At 43.3% G+C, this 20430-nt stretch overlaps 1 protein-coding gene across 2 annotated transcripts in view; it reads left to right on the forward strand.

The window, feature by feature from the left end:
- triob (trio Rho guanine nucleotide exchange factor b) overlaps positions 1-20430 on the forward strand; it is a 171119-nt gene that overhangs the window by 17807 nt on the left and 132882 nt on the right. For both annotated transcript variants that reach the window (XM_080426596.1, XM_080426598.1), the window contains exon 2: positions 6573-6626. In XM_080426596.1, the coding sequence (XP_080282722.1) occupies positions 6573-6626 (54 nt within the window). The remainder of the gene's footprint in view (positions 1-6572; positions 6627-20430) is intronic.

Raw genomic sequence — 20430 nt, forward strand, 5'->3', positions numbered from 1 at the left:
TACATTGATTCATAACTTAATTTTGAGTGATTGAATTTGATTGTTTGTACATTCCCTCTGTTGGCTAAGCCATGTTTCAAGTTTGGGCAGAAGATTCATATACAATCCCAGAAAAGTTGACACATACTGTATGTGACTACATGGAACTTGTATTTGGGGGAGAGATCGCCCTCTTGTCATCAATGAGTAGGCCTCATGTTACCCAAAGTTGTATTTTAACCACAATCCACATCCATGTCAAACTGTCCCTATTTTAGGCTAATGAACAGTAGTTTAAGTAATGAGTCTAGCTGATAATGTTATTTATACAAAGGAAGAACAAGCATCCAAAGAGCAACATACTATTAGCTCAGCAAGTGTAATGTATTTTGAAAAATGTCCCCAAAAGTTGCCTAACAAACGCAGCTGCATGTGTGCACATTTTTTCATTTTTTTTGTTGTAAGAGGCTTAGCAGAGTGAGTCAGCAGAACCAAGGACGAGTGTTTTTGATGAATCTAACAGGTTAAAAATGGAGTTTGAAGTTATAATGGGTTTGTATAGGAAGGGGGCGTGTCTGATAAAATGATTATCAAATATCTAAATACTAAATCAAGCAACTTAAAAACGGTCTGGGGGGCTTACAAAAGCCTGAGTAGACGATAAAATGACCCAAAGTTTTTTTGAAAGTGAAATATCCCTTTAAGGGCCATTCCCACTGAGCACTATAACTATAAAGATAACTATAACTATATTGTTCACCATTGTATTTTTTTTTAAAGTTGGTGTGAACACTGCCATCCACTTGACTTAAAAAACAAAATTTAAAACTATACTTTTTATAGTTATAGTTATAGTGCTCAGTGGGACTGGCCCTTTAGAGTGGAGGAGAGAGTATCCCAATTAAAAATGTACTTAGTTCACAGGATTAGAAGTAAGGTAGCACCCAAGTATTTCTGTGATTACTTTAACAAGGTTAGTGATACTCACAGGCATTTCACCTACTGATTTTAAGCCCTACAAATTTGACAACAATCTGGGAAAAACATCTTTCATATACTCGGCAGCAGTTCAGTGGAAAGATTTACCTTCCAGCCTCAAATTGACCAGTTCCTTTCACAAATTATTGTGAAATTTGCATTAAAGAGATGGCTGGCCATTAACATTAATTAATTTTAAATGAAGCACTTCAATGTATTTTTTAAAAGCGCAAAAAGAGGGATTTTGTTTAGTTTGTTTTATTTTTGTGTTTTCTGTTACCGTCTTAGTTTTGTATTTGTTAGGTTTTCTGCTAGCTAATTTCTGCCTGGCAACCGGGACACAGGAAGTCAACAGAAATACATTTTATGATTGCAACTTTTCACACTTTCACTAGGGGCAATGTAGAGCACACACTCCTGAGGTGGTTTGGGGGCGGGGTTATACACAAAACATACACAAAAACCTTAAAAATAAGGACATTTGGGGACAATTGTAATTTTAAGTGCTAAGGCCCTTTTGGAGCATGGGGAATATGATTACAATTAAATATAAGGATTTCCCTTTGGGGACGGTAAATTTCGTCCCCGATTTTCAAGTGGTCCCCAATCAACTGGTGTGTATTCTGAAAAATGTCCCCAAAAGTTGCCTAAACAAACACACCCCCACACACACACACACACACACACACACACACACACACACACACACACACACACACACAAAGGTATAAATCACCAACCTCCCACCCTCGTCGCCCTGGGCCATGGAAGCACAGTAGAGGGGGATGGAAGGAAGGAGGGATGGATGGATGGAACGATTGCGGGTCATAAAAATAGGTTGTGGGCTGGTCCGCGTGCCTCCTTCAAATCTGATAAAGAGAATCCCCTATCACTCCACCGCACACGCCCACTCTCTCCCTTTTTCATCACCTCCTCCCACTCTTTTCCCTGCAAAAAAAAGTAGAACTAAAAACATGAGCGGAGCTGAGGTATGCTCGTCTGCTTGTCATCCCCTCTCACATTCATGACATTAAACAGAAACGGTTCAAATAAGTTATTAGAGCTAAACAGAGTTCGCAAGTTAGGAAATCCTAATCTCTCAATAAACACCGGGAACCAGTGTCTCACGCTGTTCTCCTCTCGTTCTCCCCTCTCTCCCCTCTCCCTACTACTTAAAACACGGCCCACACATCTGGATCTAGTACCTTAAGCCGTAGGCCTCCCAGGATGCTCTGTATTCCTTTAAAGACTAGCTATTCGGAACAGCAGTCACAGACACATGCAGCCATGGCCCCCAGGGGCTCCAACACACACACACACACACGCACGCACACGCACACGCACACGCACGCACACGCACACGCACACGCACACGCACACACACACACACACCTCTTTGAGGTTGCATAAGAACGTCCTAGGCCTGTCTGTCTGTCTCTCTTTATGCTTCTCTTTGGATCAGTTGGTCTGCCGCATGGTGGACTGTCATCGAGGGGTAACGAGGAATGCAGGCACTAATTTGTTGCTAACGACGTACCCATAGCTTTATTTAATCACAAAGACAACGAGAAAGTAGCATTTGATCAACACTTTAATTGAATGAATAGATTTACATTAATGTCTACAAGGAACTGCCCTCTGTGCCCTGGTGCACAAAACGGCAGAGTCTCTCTCTGTGATTTCCCTGCGGAGTAGGCTGAAAATGAAAACATGCCATTTCGCTGCCATTCTGTGAGTTGTCAGCGGCCGTGTTTTCTGCTCTGTGTTATCTTTACACCCAGATTAATCTCTCAAGAACAGATTCTGCTCTGCGTTGGAATCTGTCGTGAAGGTTCGTCATAACGTGTACGCACTGGGCTACAAGTGGGCGTGCCTTCAGATCAGGAAGCAGGCCACGCTTTACCCAATCAAATGTAGTGGGCGGGATTCACGTGTCCGTCAATCCTTCCCCCTCGAAACAAACCAAAACTAATTTAACAATAGCGTCCGCGGAGCAGACAAAACCACGGAAAGATATTCACATTTTAACTTACTCTTTCATCATAGAAACAAGTGGGCTTATAACCAAAACGATCCATGTTCTCTGGGAGAAGTGGTGTTAGTGTTCCGTGTAGAAATATTGTTAGTGGGAATGAAAACATAGTCGCAAAACCGGAAGTGATGCGCTGAAGGCAGACCAAAACCCCGGTTTCCTTGCGCACGGGTGCTACGTCGTCATTGTCCCAGAGCCAAGTGAGATAGTACAAACAGCAGAGGGCGCTGTTTTTCCTTCTCATTTGGCTTTGGGTTCCCAGATTGCACCCAGACAAACTCCATTGCCTCCTCCTCAGCCGTGGATCTAACCAAACCATCCACAGTAACTGTTTGGTGGGTTTGCTGAGTTTCATCTATAGGTTGGACATGAGTTCCTTTCCTTTACCACTTAAGCCCTATATATTTTGTCGTATGGTATGACAAATAGCTAAAATAGCTATTTTAGCAAATGTTTAGAAAAAAAAACGTTTTAAAACTGATTGATCATCTGCCGTATTAGACATAGAGGTACGGATTTAGCCTGGGGAGGGGTTATATGGCAGCTGACCAGCGTGTGCGTGTGCTTAGTTATCACCCTCTGTGTACTTTTATCACCGCCCTCTCCCAGGGCAAATAAAGGCACATGTGTGATAATAATATAGGGGTCTTATATGTGGTTTGTAGCACTGAGGTGCTTTAGTGTTTGAATTCTCTCTCAATCTTTGTTTAGGGAACATATGGAGCACATGCATTACTCTACCAACATTAAGAAAGGCTTGTTGTGGGTTTGCCTTTGATGACACCAAACTCATACAGTATGTTGGCCAATATGAAAGAAAAAAAGATAATATGAGACGGTGACACAGTTTTGGTGAAATGCAGCTATTTGTGTTTCTGTAGCGTGTTGTTTTTGCATGCGTGTGTGTGTGTGTGTGTGTGTGTGTGTGTGTGTGTGTGTGTGTGTGTGTCTGTGTGTGTGTGTGTGTGTGTGTGTGTGTGTGTGTGTGTGTGTGTGTGTGTGTGTGTGTGTGGGTGTGGGTGTGGGTGTGTGTGTGTCTGTATGCTGCTCTACATTTGTCCTGTCTCCTGTCAACAGCTGTGCTCAGTCTGTCAAACAGGAACTCTAGACACACACACACGCGCGCACGCACACACACACACACACACACACACACACACACACACACACACACACACACACACACACACACACACACACACACACACACACACACACACACACACACACACACACACACACACACACACACACACACACACACACACACACACACACACACACACACACTACATCCCTCCCTTTGAAGACGCCAACATGTGTGACCTCAGTCATGTGAGTAGCGCCAGGCCAAGGCTGGACTCTGGCTTAAGCGTAATTTACACGTTGACACACTGTGGTATATCCTTTTTTGGAAAATAACTGATTTTAGAACAATTTAGCATTTTGGGGCTTTAAGCTCTAGACAGGTATTTTGCTGATGCAGCATTCACACATCATATACTGTATATACTCACCTCAGAAAAGCTTTTTCTCTATTTGGCTCTGATGTTGACAGCTCAAAATCACAGCAGCCTGAAAGAATCAATTATTTGCCAAACTTATGTGATTTTTACTGTGTTTCTTTTCGCTGAGGTTTTCAGCAGATTTTGAGGTTAAATGTGTCTTACTATTTGGATTGTAGAAATGTTTGTTCTCTACCTACCAATGTTCACTTGGAGAGATGACATGTTCAATGTGGTGTAATGATGAATAGAGTTTTCTGTTAAGGATGGTTAGCTGACCATAAACTGAATAATTATGTATTACCCCCCACAATTTGGAGAGAGAGAGAGAGAGAGAAGCAGGCTGCCTTTGTAATCCATATTGGACAGCATTATGCTGGTGCTAAACTATTCAGGAAAATAATAAGTAAAAAATGATGTACAAGCTTCATGCCGCGCTATGAGCTTGTAGATCTGCTTTTTTTTTTATCGTGAAAATGTGTGCAAATCTTTGAATATATATATATATATTTTAAAGCGGGTCCACGGCCAAATACATATACATTTGGGGGTCCATGACATGAAAAAGAGAACCACTGATATAGTCACATACGTTTTTCAGAAAACTGTTTAGAAGACATTTGTACAATCTGCCTCAGGTCTTAATGGGTTAATCCATTCTAGGTCATGGGACAAAGAATATATACAGTAATAGGCTATAGGTACTAGTACACACCTCATGACAGACTAAACACCTACATGAAGTGATCATTCTTCAGATGATTATATACCTGCATGCTGTTCTGTTTGAAATGAAACATACAACATATACATGTAAGTGATTAGGCTAATCCCTGCAAGGCACCAGCATATGCCAGGCTGGTCTTTTCAGAATGGGAGGCTACGAGAGGCCAGGACAGAGAGCTAATCTTTCCCTCACTCCCCCTCCCTGCCTCAGCTGTGTCACTCACCACTCGCGGTCTCGTGCCGCAGCACTGTCCTACTGACGACGAGTGACCCAGAAAGAAAGACAAGTCAGTGCAGTGTATTAGACTCTCAGCAGACATGCTGTCACTGCCACTAAATGCATTCGGTTAAAAATCGAGAGCTTCGTACGGCTCAATTTGTGATTTAATGAAATGGGTTATTCTGGATGCAGGTTTCGGGCAAGTTTGAAAATGAATTTGCTATCATTGGCATGGCATTCCTGCCGGCCAAAATGAAGCGTTTTAGCTCTTTTCTTAAAGGCTCCCCCCGTCTGTGGTTTAAAAAGAACATTTTCTCTGGCTCCTTTTTTCAAAGGTTGAAAATAAGTTCGGAACCAGACTTTGCAGGATGTCTTATAGTAATATGAATATCAGGATTGGAAGATCTTTCGTAATAAAGAAACAATACGGGAAACCGAACCTGACGCCACATCATCAAGACAAGAGCAACAATGGGATTCAGACAAAGCCTCGACTCCAACTTAATGAACTTAGAATGACATGGACTGAATAAGACCGACTCCTTCTTCTGCATAGTCTTTAACGGTTCAACCTGCAGGATATGATTCCCCTGGCGTTCAAGATACAGATCTACTGAATAACTTTAAATAATTCACTCCCTTATCAGCCGGTGTGCTGAAAGTCATTCAGTGGTATCTGCGCACGGTGTGTGAATTGTGTGTGTGTGTGTGTGTGTGTGTGTGTGTGTGTGTGTGTGTGTGTGTGTGTGTGTGTGTGTGTGTGTGTGTGTGTGTGTGTGTGTGTGTGTGTGTGTGTGTGTGTGTGTGTGTGTGTGTGTGTGTGTGTGTGTGTGTGTGTGTGTGTCTGTTTGTTTGCGTGTGTTTCCACAGGCCCACAACATGTCTAATAATGCTGTTTAATCTCGGGGACTATCCAGATACTCTGATCAAAGTGCTGCTCGTGGTCTGATCTCTCTCATCTGCACTCTGTAATCACGAAGGCTTTGAATTCTAACACACAGTTACAGTGAAGGCTGAGACAAGGGCTTTACACAGCAGCGCGGGGACGGAACCTTTCACCGCTCTTTGCCTTTCTTTATTTTTGTTTTTAACAGTCACTCTCTTTCTCGTTGGTCTCTCCTTCTGTCACCAGATTGCACCCTCCCGAAATGTGAACCCAAACTGGATGGCCCTGGTCAAACGTCAGGTATGTGCTCTTTCTAGCTATAACAGTCTTTCGATTCAAACATCAATGTGGAAATTCCTCCCCGACATGCAGGAAATGGCCGTGTAATTCGTTGTAATGCTCACTTGTCAATTCAGTCACTGCACTTGCCATTGTGCTGTCTGAAATACGGCTGATGATTGTGAAACGGGTTTAAAGTAATCATCTTCATCTTGTCAAATGTAATTCCAGTTGAAAGAGAGAGGTTGAGCTTTTTGTCTTTAGGGAAGTATCAAATCTCCATAAACAGCGTTTTGTTTTTAGAACAGCAGGAATTGGTTTGGAGGACATTCAGCATTGTCATTTCCTAAAACAGTCCTTAGTTCACCCATGCTAAAAGAGATAGAAAATATTTGTTAGTTTTTTGTGTGAGAGAGAAACACACAGAGAGAGAGAGAGAGAACGAGAGGCAAACAGTCAAGAGCACCATGTCCATTTGAAGTGAATTGTTGTGTTCCATGAAAGCTGTGCCACTTTGGAGTCTCATCCCATTAGGCAGTGTGGCATCAGTTATAGTAACCATGAACTGACGGGGTCATGTCCCGAACACCACTACCACCGTGCACACGCTAAAAATACACCCAGCCATTCTAGAGGAAGTTGATTTTGGATGAAAGCAGAGCAGAGCAGTGAAGTGGCATGTTGGGTTTTGTGCCTGGATTATCCTAACTGAATATGGGGCTGCTTGCCAAGCTCCTGATTATTAGACTTAATCTCCCCTGGAATAAAATGCATTGCAAGTCTTTAAAGGCCAGAAAGTGTGATAAAAGAGTGAGGCTTGGCACAGTGTGTGCCAAGGCAAACTGGCTCATGGCAGCAAATAATGCTTGTGAGCAAGGATGAGGACATGAAAAGTTTTACATTTTTAATGTGGAATTTGTGTTTTGTTTTTATAGAGGACACAGTGGCAGTAGAGATGATACAGAAGGGTTGGATGTGTACCAAATTGAGTTGTTACAAATATGCAAATATCATAGCCCACTGTACCTAGCTTTGACCAGGTTATTGTCAATTATTAGGGCATCAAGAGACACATCTTATTAATCTGTTTCCTACGTTTCAGCCTGGGCTAGTATAAAATAAAATTCCACTGGGATTGTGACTGATACACTTCATTGAGCGGTGTCCCCCAGCCCCCAGGGGTCTATACTGTACTTGAGCCTGTAGATTTTTGGGGGCGAATGTTCGCCTATTATGACTATGACTATTATGTCTAGAATAGGGGTGCTAGGGCTCATGCGGTTAATTTGTGAAATGACAGGCAAACCCATACACAAGTTCACATTCACAACCTGAAATCTTTTACCTCACAAAGGTATCTTTTTGGTCATTAATGTGTGATTGCACTACGGATGTTCACTTTTAATTATTCACCCCACAGTTAATTAGTTACCGAATTAAGCCCTTATTTAGCAAACTGTGTGTGCAGTGGTACTGTACTTTACCATGGAACTGCAGGTGTGCGAAGTCCCCTCGGACTTATGAAGCATTTTTCAATTAGTTATTAGCTGACCTAGCACAGTCTAAACATGGCGTGTGCTGCAAGCCAAAGTGGGAAAATTGTCTCTAAGCATGCATTGGTATACAGTATACAGTGTGTGTTTGTGCTTGTGTGTGTGCAAATGTACATATTCAAGCGTGCATGTGTTTCTTCTCACCATGCAGGGTTGAGCATACAGTTCCTAGCCATGTGTACACAAATCTCCCACCGGCTAAAGTGGACAACAATCTGTTTATTGTCGTGGTGGTTTCTTGTTTAGCTTCTGGTGATGACAGTTGTCTATGGGAATTGTTGTACTATATCTTAATTTCCTCTGTTATGGTTACGTCTTCTGCATTGCATGATCAGTGAATGTGATCTATTTTTCAGGGTTTCTGTCTACTTTTTTTTGCACACAACTAAGTCATATGTGTGTTATCCAGATTTTAAAAAACATGTTTTAGGACTTGGACTTGGACTTGACACTGGACAGTCAACAACAAACTGGTTTTCATCTGAGCTGCTTGTTGTCAGGGAGGCTGAAACTGGAACACTAAAGTATCTCTCGATCTGTATCTCTTCTCTGTGTGGGCTCGAGCCTGCCAGAACACTGCACTGGACTGGTATCACTTATTGGGTCAACGCCAGAAACAAACTGGTCTGGTACTGAATGAAAAGCTGATCCATGTTTGACAGTTTCTTCAAATCAAGAACACGCACGCACGCACGCACGCACGCACGCACGCACGCACGCACGCACGCACGCACGCACGCACGCACGCACGCACGCACGCACGCACGCACGCACGCACGCACGCGCACACACACACACGTCTCTCATAGACACTCACAGACATTGTAATGGAGAAATATGACCCAAATAGGTGTAAGTATTTATTATTCAATACGTAATGCAATGGATTGGTGCTTGGTGCTGGCCAGTAGGGCAGGTGCAGACATACTTATAGTTAGCCTCGTTCCCAGCCTTTTCTTATCTCCGAGGAGAAAAGCCTGGTCATGGCCCAATGCAGAGAGTGTCTGCAGGGGTGGGAGTCGTGGGACTTCCGTTGTATGTATTTCCCCGGAAACAATCTCTTTTCGACCAATCACAACACTTGTTTCATTCACAGAGAATGTCAACAGATTTGTAAAGCGTACTTCCGCCTATAGTGACTTATAGTGCAGTGCTCTCAGCTGGTGATGACAGTGAAAAAGCAATAGCTATCCATCATATAGACTGACAAAAAGTCTCGTAAGAGACAGAATTCCCTGGGTGCTGCCAACCCTGCCACATCAAAACATCAGTACCAATATCAACCTGTCTTGTCTCCCTAACCTGCCAGTAGGCATACGTTCTGCCCATGTCACAGTGCCATACTAGAGCCTAGAGACAAGCCATGCATTTAAAGCCACTACAAACCTGGCATCCCTATTTTGGGCAGGTCATTATAGGCAAGAATATACTAAACTAGAAAAAGTGCTCCTCGGAGCACAGGTCTCCGCCAGTTCAGGTACGTTATTCTGGCCTCCTGGTGGCGCTATAATAGGCCAATGTGAAATGGGTGCCAACCGTATCATTTATTCTTGCATTGACACTGCATTCATGATTTGAGGCATTTTGTTCCAAAAATGTGTTTTGCTAAATTAGACCTGCTGGTGGCGCTATAACAGGCCAATGTGAGAAGGGTGGCATTTCTTCCTCGGCTTAGTGGGAATGTGCGTGTGAAATTTCACGGAAATCGCAAGCTGTGTGTATACTTTGAGGCATTTTGTTCAAAACGGACCAATCCTGCAAACTTTGGAAGCCAACCTTAGGCAATGAGGATAGAATATGGGAAATTGGACAGATCCGTGTTGATCACATGACTATAGTGATACTGTGTACTGATTTGTATGACGTTTGGATAAAATTTGTGGTTTTGCACAAATCGGCCTCCTGGTGGCGCTATAACAGGCCCATGTGAAAGATTTGGGGCAGAAGTTCTGAATTGGCATCCAGGGAGTGTGTGTGCACAGTTTCGGAGCGACCGGGCCAACGGTGCCGGAGATTAGCTGGTGACAGACGGACACACGGACACACACACGGACACACACACGGACACACACACGGACGGACAGGGGGTAAAATATACTCTCTCGCCATGCCTTCGGCCTGGCGGAGACAATAAAATAACAGATCTACAGTACAAAACCCCCATCGCTTCATCGAGTGACACCATCGTGCAACAACTTATGAAATAGGGCTGAAGTGGTTAAACATGAGGAGGGAGGGAGAGCGTTACTGTACGTTCATGTCCCAAGTAAACAAGAGAGGACGAATACATGTTTACACATAAACAACAGTAGAGTCTGCTGCACCGGGGAGAATCCTGACCACAAACTAACTCACTTACCCACAATAAGTAGTTGGTCTAGTTCAGGCTCGCCATCTAAAATGATCTATTACAGTCATACAGAGGGCTAACAGCCAGATCTAGCCGAAAGGAATTTAATATGTCATTGTGCCAATCATACATTCAACTCACAGTGCCAGTGCTATGAGAAGCTGTGGCTGGTGAATCATTTGGATTTCAGACAGTGGCATTTGGTTTCCAGTTGGCTCGGTGGGGTGGAATGAAGAAACTACATGATCTGCATACTGGTTACTTGAGGTCGTATTCCAATCGGGGGTGGGGGACAATAACCTTCATTAATGATTGGCTTGGCAGCATCCATGGAGCATCGCTAGACACCAGGGATACAGTGCGGTCTTTTTATTGTCAAACATCTGTATTTTATGGAGTGTTTGATGAGTCAAATTTACAAGATTGCCTGAACCTGAGAGAATAATACCTGGGCACTTCAGGAGAGACTACCCAAATGAAATACCGGAGCACTGGACTGGTCTGCACGTATTTATTATTTTTGCAGGGATGACTTCCTGTGGCTGCAGGGGTGCCTGAACCTGTTTGAGTAAGAAAGAGATGAGGAGGGAGGAATAAAAGTCAGCTATATTTTACACAGTTTTGAAGTCCCCTTTTGCAATCTTATGCTAGCTTCATCTGCACCTCTCCTCTCCTCTCCTCTCCTCTCCTCTCCTCTCCTCTCCTCTCCTCTCCTCTCCTCTCCTCTCCTCTCCTCTCCTCTCCTCTCCTCTCCTCCCATGTGTTTCTGTTCAGTTTAATTCTGCTCAGATCTCTCATCTGTGCCTGTAGTGGTGGTTCCTATTGAATGAGACTTTGAATGCTAACCATGTGCATTGCGGGCAGACAGGCAGGCAGGCACACTCACTGAGACACACACACACACACACACACGCACACACACGCGCACACACACACACACACACACACACACACACACACACACACACACACACACACACACACACACACACACACACACACACACACACACACACACACACACACACACACACACACACACACACACACACACACACACACACACACACACACACTCTCGCTTGCACACAATTATAAGCTCGGAGGAAGTGGTTTCCTCTGGAGCTCATTGGATTTTCTTTTTTTATTCTCCCCCACAGAGGCCAGGGTGGGGAAGACTCAGCCGTCTATGGCGAGTTGTGTGTGCGTGTGGGGGTGCGTGTGCGTGTGGGGGTGCGTGTGCTCGCGCGTGTGTGTGTGTGTGTGTCTGTGTGGGTGTGTGTCTGTGTGGGTGTGTGTGTGTGTGTGTGTGTGTGTGTGTGTGTGTGTGTGTGTGTGTGTGTTGTGTGTGTGTGTGTGTGTGTGCGCGTGTGTGTGTGCATGTGCGTGTGCATGTGCGTGTGTGTGTGTACATTTAATTGATTTAGTATAAGTGAGTTTCTATCTCACTTTCTTTGTCTCTATGCAGTCTCTCAAATGGTCAGTGATACGTAAACTACATTTATACGCCACTCTTGTACAACGGTTTGAATTAGGCTTTAAGCTTTCATCATGACTTCATTCTTGAGTAACTTCAATATCCTTGATGTATGAACAACACACGCAGATGCACGTGCGCGTGCACACACGCGCACACACACACACGCACGCATGACATGTACACAGATGTGGGGTGAGATAGACAATCAGTTTCAGGGAATAAGAGCTTGTGGCAGATTAGAGAGAAGAGGAAGGAGGAGGACAAAGGGAAGGATGGACGTTAAGGAAACAAAAAGATATGGCTGTTTGTGTAGCGGTCAGAGGTTGGCACCTGGCAGTGTTGGAACTACTGTGTTTAGGTTTCGTAGAAGCACGTTTTACTCAAAGTTCACATTCTTTCTGGAATAAGCACGTTGTAATTCCTCTATGGAAAATTGTAATTACATGACCGTGTGTGTGTGTGTGTGTGTGTGTTTGTGTGTGCGTGCGTGCGTGTGTGTGTGAGTTAACCCATTAAGACCTGAGGCCGAGTCTATAAATGTCTTCTAAATCCTAACGTATTGTTGCTATATCAGTGGCGCTCAAACTTTTTCATGTCAAGGACCCCCAACATTAAATGTATTTCGCCGCAGACCCCATCTCAAAATATTTTGTTCCAGGGACCCCCAGAAGCTTTGAAAACATTTTTTTTTCTCAAAAAAGAATCTACAACCTGACGCGCTATATGCTTGTATATCTTCTATTTTTGAATAGCCAAAGTATAAAATAATGGTTAAAGTGGTTAAAATCTAAAATGACACAGATGCTTTCCCGGTTTTAATGGGTCAAGTAGCATTTAACTGGATAATGCTACGGAACTCCCGGTGTGTTAGGTTTTAGAAAGAGCCCAGCCCCGTGTCCTCCTGCAACAGGATACCAGCATAATAATACTATCTGTTTGACCGAGCAAAACTTCCTGTGGCTGCAAATAACACAATAACACAATCAACTACAAAAGGACCAGTGGAGATAAACAAGTCGGAGGCAATGAGGTACAGAGATCGGGAGGATACGGCGCTGCAAAGTGCTGAAAGCGCAGCATCAAGATCACAGACAATGTGAACGATAACATCGGCGGTTGGTTCTCAGCCTCTAACGTGAAACACAACATCCTATTGCACACCTAATTATTGATATCGCTGATAAATCTAACGAGGCCTCGCATGAAAAGTATGATTGCACGAGCGAAGAAAATAGCGATTTTAAACGGCCACTTTGCATAATGAGCAAAATCTCAAGGCAAACAACTAAATGTCAGCTCGCTCAGTTATTGCAGCGTTGATGGACTCCATGGTGGCTTGTTATGTGTAGGTTCTGTAGGTTGATATACAGTACATGGATTTGATCTGAAATGCACGATTGAACGGGTATAAAAAAAGGATTCGCTCTGGTTTCGGGCAACTTAGGAATTAATATGTCAACTTTACCAACATTCACTAGTAGTCATCGTATCATCAGTGGTTTTGTCTGCTGTGTTGAATGTGTACATCTATGTCTGTCTCTGTCTGTCTGTCTGTCTGTCTGTCTGTCTGTCTGTCTGTCTGTCTGTCTGTCTGTCTGTCTGTCTGTCTGTCTGTCTGTCTGTCTGTCTGTCTGTCTGTCTGTCTGTCTGTCTGTCTGTCTGTCTGTCTGTCTGTCTGTCTCTCTCTCTCTCTCTCTCTCTCTCTCTCTCTCTCTCTCTCTCTCTCTCTGAGAGAGATCCTTGAGCCACATGACCCTGCACCAGGCCTTAGGCCAAGGGAGGAACTAACTCAATTGCTGTCACATACACAGTACTGTACACACAGCAGTGTAGACCACTACCCCCACATCAGCTAGTTTCCTGCTTAAAGCACACACACACACACACACACACACACACACACACACACACACACACACACACACACACACACACACACACACACACACACACACACACACACACACACACACACACACACACACACACACACACACACACACACACACACACACACACACACACGCTAGAGGTTAGCATGCACTCAAGAGGTTATATTGGCACAACGTCAAGTCCAAGATACGGTATATTAGGTTACAAAATATTGGCCCCATGTCCAAGAATTTGATCTGCTTTCAAAGGCATGCTGCTACAGTACAGTATATCATTACATACATGGACACGCAACGCATGATGCATGCACAGACACACACACACACACGCACACACGCACACACGCACACACACGCACACGCACACACACACATGCACACGCACACGCACACGCACACGCACACACACACACACACACACACACACACACACACACACACACACACACACACACACACACACGTACACACACTCCATCTGTTCCCATGTCGTAAGGATCTTTTCTCTGTTTGAAGACAGTTGGGCTGAGTGATAATTCTCCATGTGTTTACATTGGACTCAATGGAGATGATCATGATTCTGGACTTTAATACATTGTTTTGCTGAAAGGAGGTAAACGTCATAACCAAGAGTATCTTCACAACGTATCTGTAGTCCTCTCATCCTCCTGCCTATAGCATCTCTCTGCTCTCTTTTGTCCTTCTCTCTCCTCCTCCTTTGTCTTCTCTCCTTCCTCTGTCTCCATCTCCTCTACCCTCTTTCTCTCTCTTCCTCTCTCTGTCTCCACTCCTCCTCTCTTCCGCTCCTCTTCTCTCTCTCCTCCTTTCCCCTTGTGTGTTGCTGGTAAAGCAGTGATGCATATAAGGAAGGTTCTCCACTCCATCACCCGTCCAATTGCCATCCACCTCTCCCCTGTCCTCAGCCAATGGGTGTCCAGAGATGGCTGCAGCAGGGAGGGGCAGGGTGATGGGGGGATGGTGGTGGTTGTGACTGTGTGCATGTTGGACCTTCACTGACTCAAGATCTATGAAGGATGCTTGGATCTGAGACAGGGAACCATACACCATATGATGACGCTATCTAGCCTCTTTGATGGTCTTATTATTCCTCATTGAAGGTTCACTGGTGCTGGAATATGCTGATTTATGTACATTCTTTTTTTTTTAACTCTTTAAGACCGATTTTAACTCTTTGACTGCCAGAGTATTTTCATAATGTACTCACCCAGTGCCAAGCGATTTTCGAGCGATTTTCGTGTTTTTAGTAGTTTTAAAGTTGTCATAAAAGTTTAGATCCATATTTATCGATCGATTCACTGTGTGTTTCCGGAGCAGGAGTCTCTGACTATTGCTCCGGAAGCAAAACATTGCATCCGGAACAGAGATACAGGCGAAAGAAAAAAAACTACAAACATGGAGTCGAGGGGAACGGAGTGACGTTAAATCCATTATTTCTGTATCCGTTTGTGCTACAGTTTTACAGCTCCCTTCGGATTCAAGATCAGACCGTGACGGTCTATAAAACAACATTAAGTAAAAACTCGTTTCTCTCGTTCTGGCACTGAGGGCATTCAGAAAAAACTCGGGATAACTCGGGGCTTGGCACTGAGAGAGTTAATGGGTTAATGCAAAACTCACTTAATATGATACATACTTTACTTATGTATCATATTCATAATAGGAACATAAGGTGTGATTAAGGTGTGATTGTGAGACTGCTTGCCGCTCAGTCACTGGATGTTAAAGGAGAACTTCTGTCAGACACGGCTTGAAGTTGACTGGTGGGATGTCACATGCAATGACTTTGGTTGACGTGGGCCTATATATATTATGATTAGATCAGATCCATATCATCACTTTGACATGATTTGAACTGAGCGCTAACTAGACAGCATTTGAAAAAGTAGTGGTAACACATAGGGAATGTCATTCATAGTCGATGGAGCCGCTGACTTGAGGCACTGATGAGGATGGAGAGTTATGCTTGCTGTCATAGCAGGTTCCCATGTGTTCTTTTGGGGTCTGATATGAAACATGGCTGTAGACCTTTTTCTGTGGCAACAATACCTGTTGATCAGTTTAACCTGAGAGGGGAAGAAGAAAGACATGGCTATCCAGATCCTTTCTGCCGGACTGCAGTAAGTATTTGGGGATCTATTTTTGATACAGGCAAAACCTTGATTGGACTGTCAACGATCAGGAAGACATCATGCAGCCAAACACGTATTTGAGAATTTGTACAACAAGTTTGTCTTGTTTGGAAGGTGTCATTGTCTTAAGATTGTTTAATTTGGACAGTAATGCAGTACCTTAATCAAAAGGGTATACAGTAACAGTATACAGACAAGCCAGCAGATAACATGACTAGCATTAGCTTATTACTTCTTATTTTTAAGGGAAAAAAGACAGGAATGTGTCCTTCTTAAAGTGGTGGTGCCATGGTTTTGCACTTTTTCTGTTTTTCATGTGTCTATGAGGTTGATAGAACTTCATTAAGCCCCCTGGTGGTGTTTTTATGGTGTTTTATGTCTTCTCTGACTATTTTGAGTTTCTACCTGGAGGCTGAAACCTTGAGGGTCAAACGTACCAATAGAGAAACAGCGCTTTAGTGACATAGTAAAAATATACCCTCCCCCTAACAATTTCTGTACACTTTTAAAAAAAAAATCTTCCTCCTAGTATAACCATAATACCTGATGATTATGTTTTAGGGGGGGGGGGGGATCACTGAAAATCACGGCACCCCGTCTTTAAGTATAAGTAATGCATTTCTATGTCTGTGGTTAGAAACGTACATTACGCTTCTGCTAAACTCTGTTCTGCACTCAAGAGCCACTTGTCTATGACATCATCACTCTGGGTAATGAGCTATTTTTGGTCTGCCAGCGAACTAATGAATGCGTGTGTGAGTCATGTGCTTGGTCTCTCACTCTGTCTCTACTGCAAGGGTTTGTGTTTACACGGCACTGCCTGTCATCTTCAGAGGGGGTAAACAGAGGATATTATTGCTATTAACTTTGCTGTACCTGTAGCGTCAAGTATAGGGCACAGAGGAGAATTAAAGTGAAAGCGTAACATTTATTTGAGGAATCCACATACATTATCTACGTAGTTGAATGCAATCGCATGAATGGCTTCTACAATTCATCCTCTGCAAGCCAGTCAGTCAGGCCACAGAGTTACTGTAAGTTGCATTTTTGGAGCTGAGGGGTTTTACATGACTAGGCCCATGACATAAAACTCACTTTGAATGGTTGTCTAAATGTGTGTTTTTTGGATCTGCTGTACCAGCCACTTCCCACAGGGGAGTCAAGCGGAACTATAAAAGCTCAGGGCAAACTCAAAATATGCAAATTGAGGGACAATTCATTGCCATGGATAATAAATACTGGCCGGCCGTCTGGCATTTACTGGAACCTATAGTCTATTGTGAGATGGACTTGAAGGGAGCAGTCAGTGATGATGGCTATGGTGAGTGAGCATTTGGCTCAGTGGTTGGTTTTTGACCCGCTTCACAGACAAGCATTTGCCATTCCTTGAATCCATGAGTAGCTCATCCTCTCAAGGGCCTACAGCCAGTGTTGATTTTGACAGCAAATTTTTATTCAGTTTTAGTCACAGTCATTTGAATAAAATTCCATTTAGTTTTTGTCATATTTTAGTCACCTGATTTGTTTTGGTTTTTGTCTAGTTTTAGTCGACTAAATATCATAAGATTATAGTCGACTAAATCTACAGTTGATTTAGTCGACTAAAATGCATTTTGGCGGTGCCTTGAATGCGTCGTAATGGCTGATTTTTACACTTGGTTGCATGCTGAAAATAGCCGATCTACAAGCCCACAACGCGTCGCGCTGCGACGCGTTGTGAGCTTGTAGATCTGCTATTTTCAGAGCGCAACACCTGAGCGCAACACCTGAGCGCAACCAAGCATAAAATTACTTGTCTTAGTTCTACTGGATCTCTTCTCCACTAGTCCCTCCCTGACATTTAAGTCTAGTTTTTATTTGTTAACGAAATTGTCTATATATTTAGTTTACTTAGTTTTAGTCATAGCTTAGTTTTTATTTAGTTTTTGTCTGTGAAAAAAGGTAGTCGACGAACATTTGTCCTCATAGTTTTAGTCGGTGCAAATCAACACTGCCTACAGTTTACTCGGTGTGCTTTGTAGCTACACTACATCACACTGCGTTCAGCTAAATAGAGCGGCTCATCCACATATAATACCCTCTATTCCATCAGCATATACATATTGTATTTTGATTATACAGACTTAGGAATATCTGATATTATGTTAAATACCAGTAAGCGTAAGCTTCCATCAGTGGACATGCAATCTCGTTGGATGAGAGGATAATCTAGTGATCTAGTGGTCTTTTTTTCTATCGATTACCTCACCCACCCACCCACTCCATCCAAGAAGGCTTAGGGAGAGAGAGAGAGGTAGAGAGGGAGAGCAGTGACCCATGAGCATTTAATATTTAAACAGACTGTCAATATGGATTCAAATGCAATTGGATGATGGGGGTATGAGGGTCAGGATTCAGGATTCAGGATTCATACCACTGCTGATATGGATTCCTTTAGCTTTTCCTCGTGGCACTGGACTGATGGATAAGTTGTAGTGGGTGTTGTTGTAGCTGTGGGTTTTTTGTTGGACAAACACAAAACATATTAGTCCTGTTAGAGGAGAGAGGTATGGATTTATTTTTTTACAATTATCCGCTCTAAAATGTATTCCCAGTTGATAGAATGTGGAAGATACATTTTCAAAGTTTAAACACAAAGAAACTATGACTCAGGTGAAATGGAGTTCTAAATGATAGAGGAGAGTGCCAGAGAGGAAATGTATGGATTTTCTTTGTTTACAATTTTCCTCTCTAACATTAATTCCCAAGACTGTCGTTAAAAGTACTGATAGAATGTGGAAGATACATTTTTCAAAGCTTTAAATTGTAAACACAAAGAGACTCAGACTCAGGTGCAATTGAAAACCTTTTACACATCTCAAAACTATTTATTTGAGAAGTGTGTGCAGTGACCCCTACTGGGTGAGATTGAAGGGTGCAGAGACTGGAGCCTGGGGCTGTCTGTCAGTCACACTTTCGCTCTCTTTGTGTCTCTCTCTTTCTCTTTGTCTCTGTCTCTGTCTCTCTCTCATTCACTAGCCCATGTGTGGGTGGAATCTTATGTTTTGTTTTCAATATCTAACCCAGTTATTTGTTATTCCCATAGCAATTCGGCAGAGATGAAAATAGAAGCTATTCCTACAGAATCTATGTATAGTATTCCATCTATATATGCATTCAAGGGTGGAGTCCTGATCCAGATGTGGTTCTGTGTTGTTTGCTTGGAATGGAGGGAGGCCCTACAATTAACTGGAGCTAGGAGCAGTGCATCCTAAATTGAGAGCAGATACAAACTTGAACCCAGCCAATACTTAATCTTTTATTCTTGCTCCCTCTCTCTGCAACCCCCCCCCCCCCCTCCCCCTCTCTCTCGCCCCACTCATTTTGCGGGAAGAATTAGATACTGAGACACCAAGGAGCCTTACCGAAATATGAAAATAGCTGGTGCTGGCTGGGTGAGATTAAATTTGGCATAACACATTAAATTGGTGTGAAATCATTCTCTCTAGAAATTCTATTGTAAATCAACTATACTGTCAAGTTGTAAAACTCGCTCTTTTGAGTGCACAGTAAAATCCTCAGTGTTAATTTATAACACTTGTAACGCAGGGTAAAATAATGAGAATTGTACAGTGTATGTCTATTGGTAAGTAGCCTTGGGAGTGGGACTAATCTGAGTTCCCAGAAGTTCTCGCCAGCTGAGCTCTCGACCTTGGGACTAACGTTTCCTGAGCCATGTGGCCCCTATGTCAGGAGCCTATCTCCTGTTTTCTTAGCGAGGCTGCTTGATGTGCAAGTACACCCCCTGGATATGATGATGCTAGTATGTCGCAGGGACTTATACCCCCAATCCAACCTTTGATACTGAGAGCCAAGCAGGGTATAGCATTTTTATAGTCTATGTGGTATGACTAGCACAGAGATTAAACCCTGACCTCCCGGTCTCAGGGCAGACTGAGCTGAGCATGTCCTTGTGTCCATTATCAGTTATTCCATCAGATAGGTCCATCCTATGGCCCTCGGTTTACAAAAGCCAGTTGTTTTTAGGACTGTGAAAACAAAGAGGTTAGCCATGGACTAGCTGCCTCCTGGCCCATAGTGCCCCTGTCTGTCATTTGGGTGCTGGTCTTTGTTGGGGATAAGTCTAGTGAAAATCTATTCACAGAGCAATGTGGGGAAGAGAAGAGAAGAGAAGAGAAGAGAAGAGAAGAGAAGAGAAGAGAAGAGAAGAGAAGAGAAGAGAAGAGAAGAGAAGAGAAGAGAAGAGAAGAGAAGAGAAGAGAAGAGAAGAGAAGAGAAGAGAAGAGAAGAGAAGAGCCATGGGAGCACTGCAGAGGTGTTACTGATGGTGGACCCTTGCATCATAAAACACTTTACTGCACTGCATCCACATGCTGGCTGCATACCAACATACTGACTTT

This window comes from Gymnoscopelus braueri, assembly GCF_963280865.1.
Source record: "Gymnoscopelus braueri genome assembly, chromosome: 4".
Taxonomy (NCBI): domain Eukaryota; kingdom Metazoa; phylum Chordata; class Actinopteri; order Myctophiformes; family Myctophidae; genus Gymnoscopelus; species Gymnoscopelus braueri.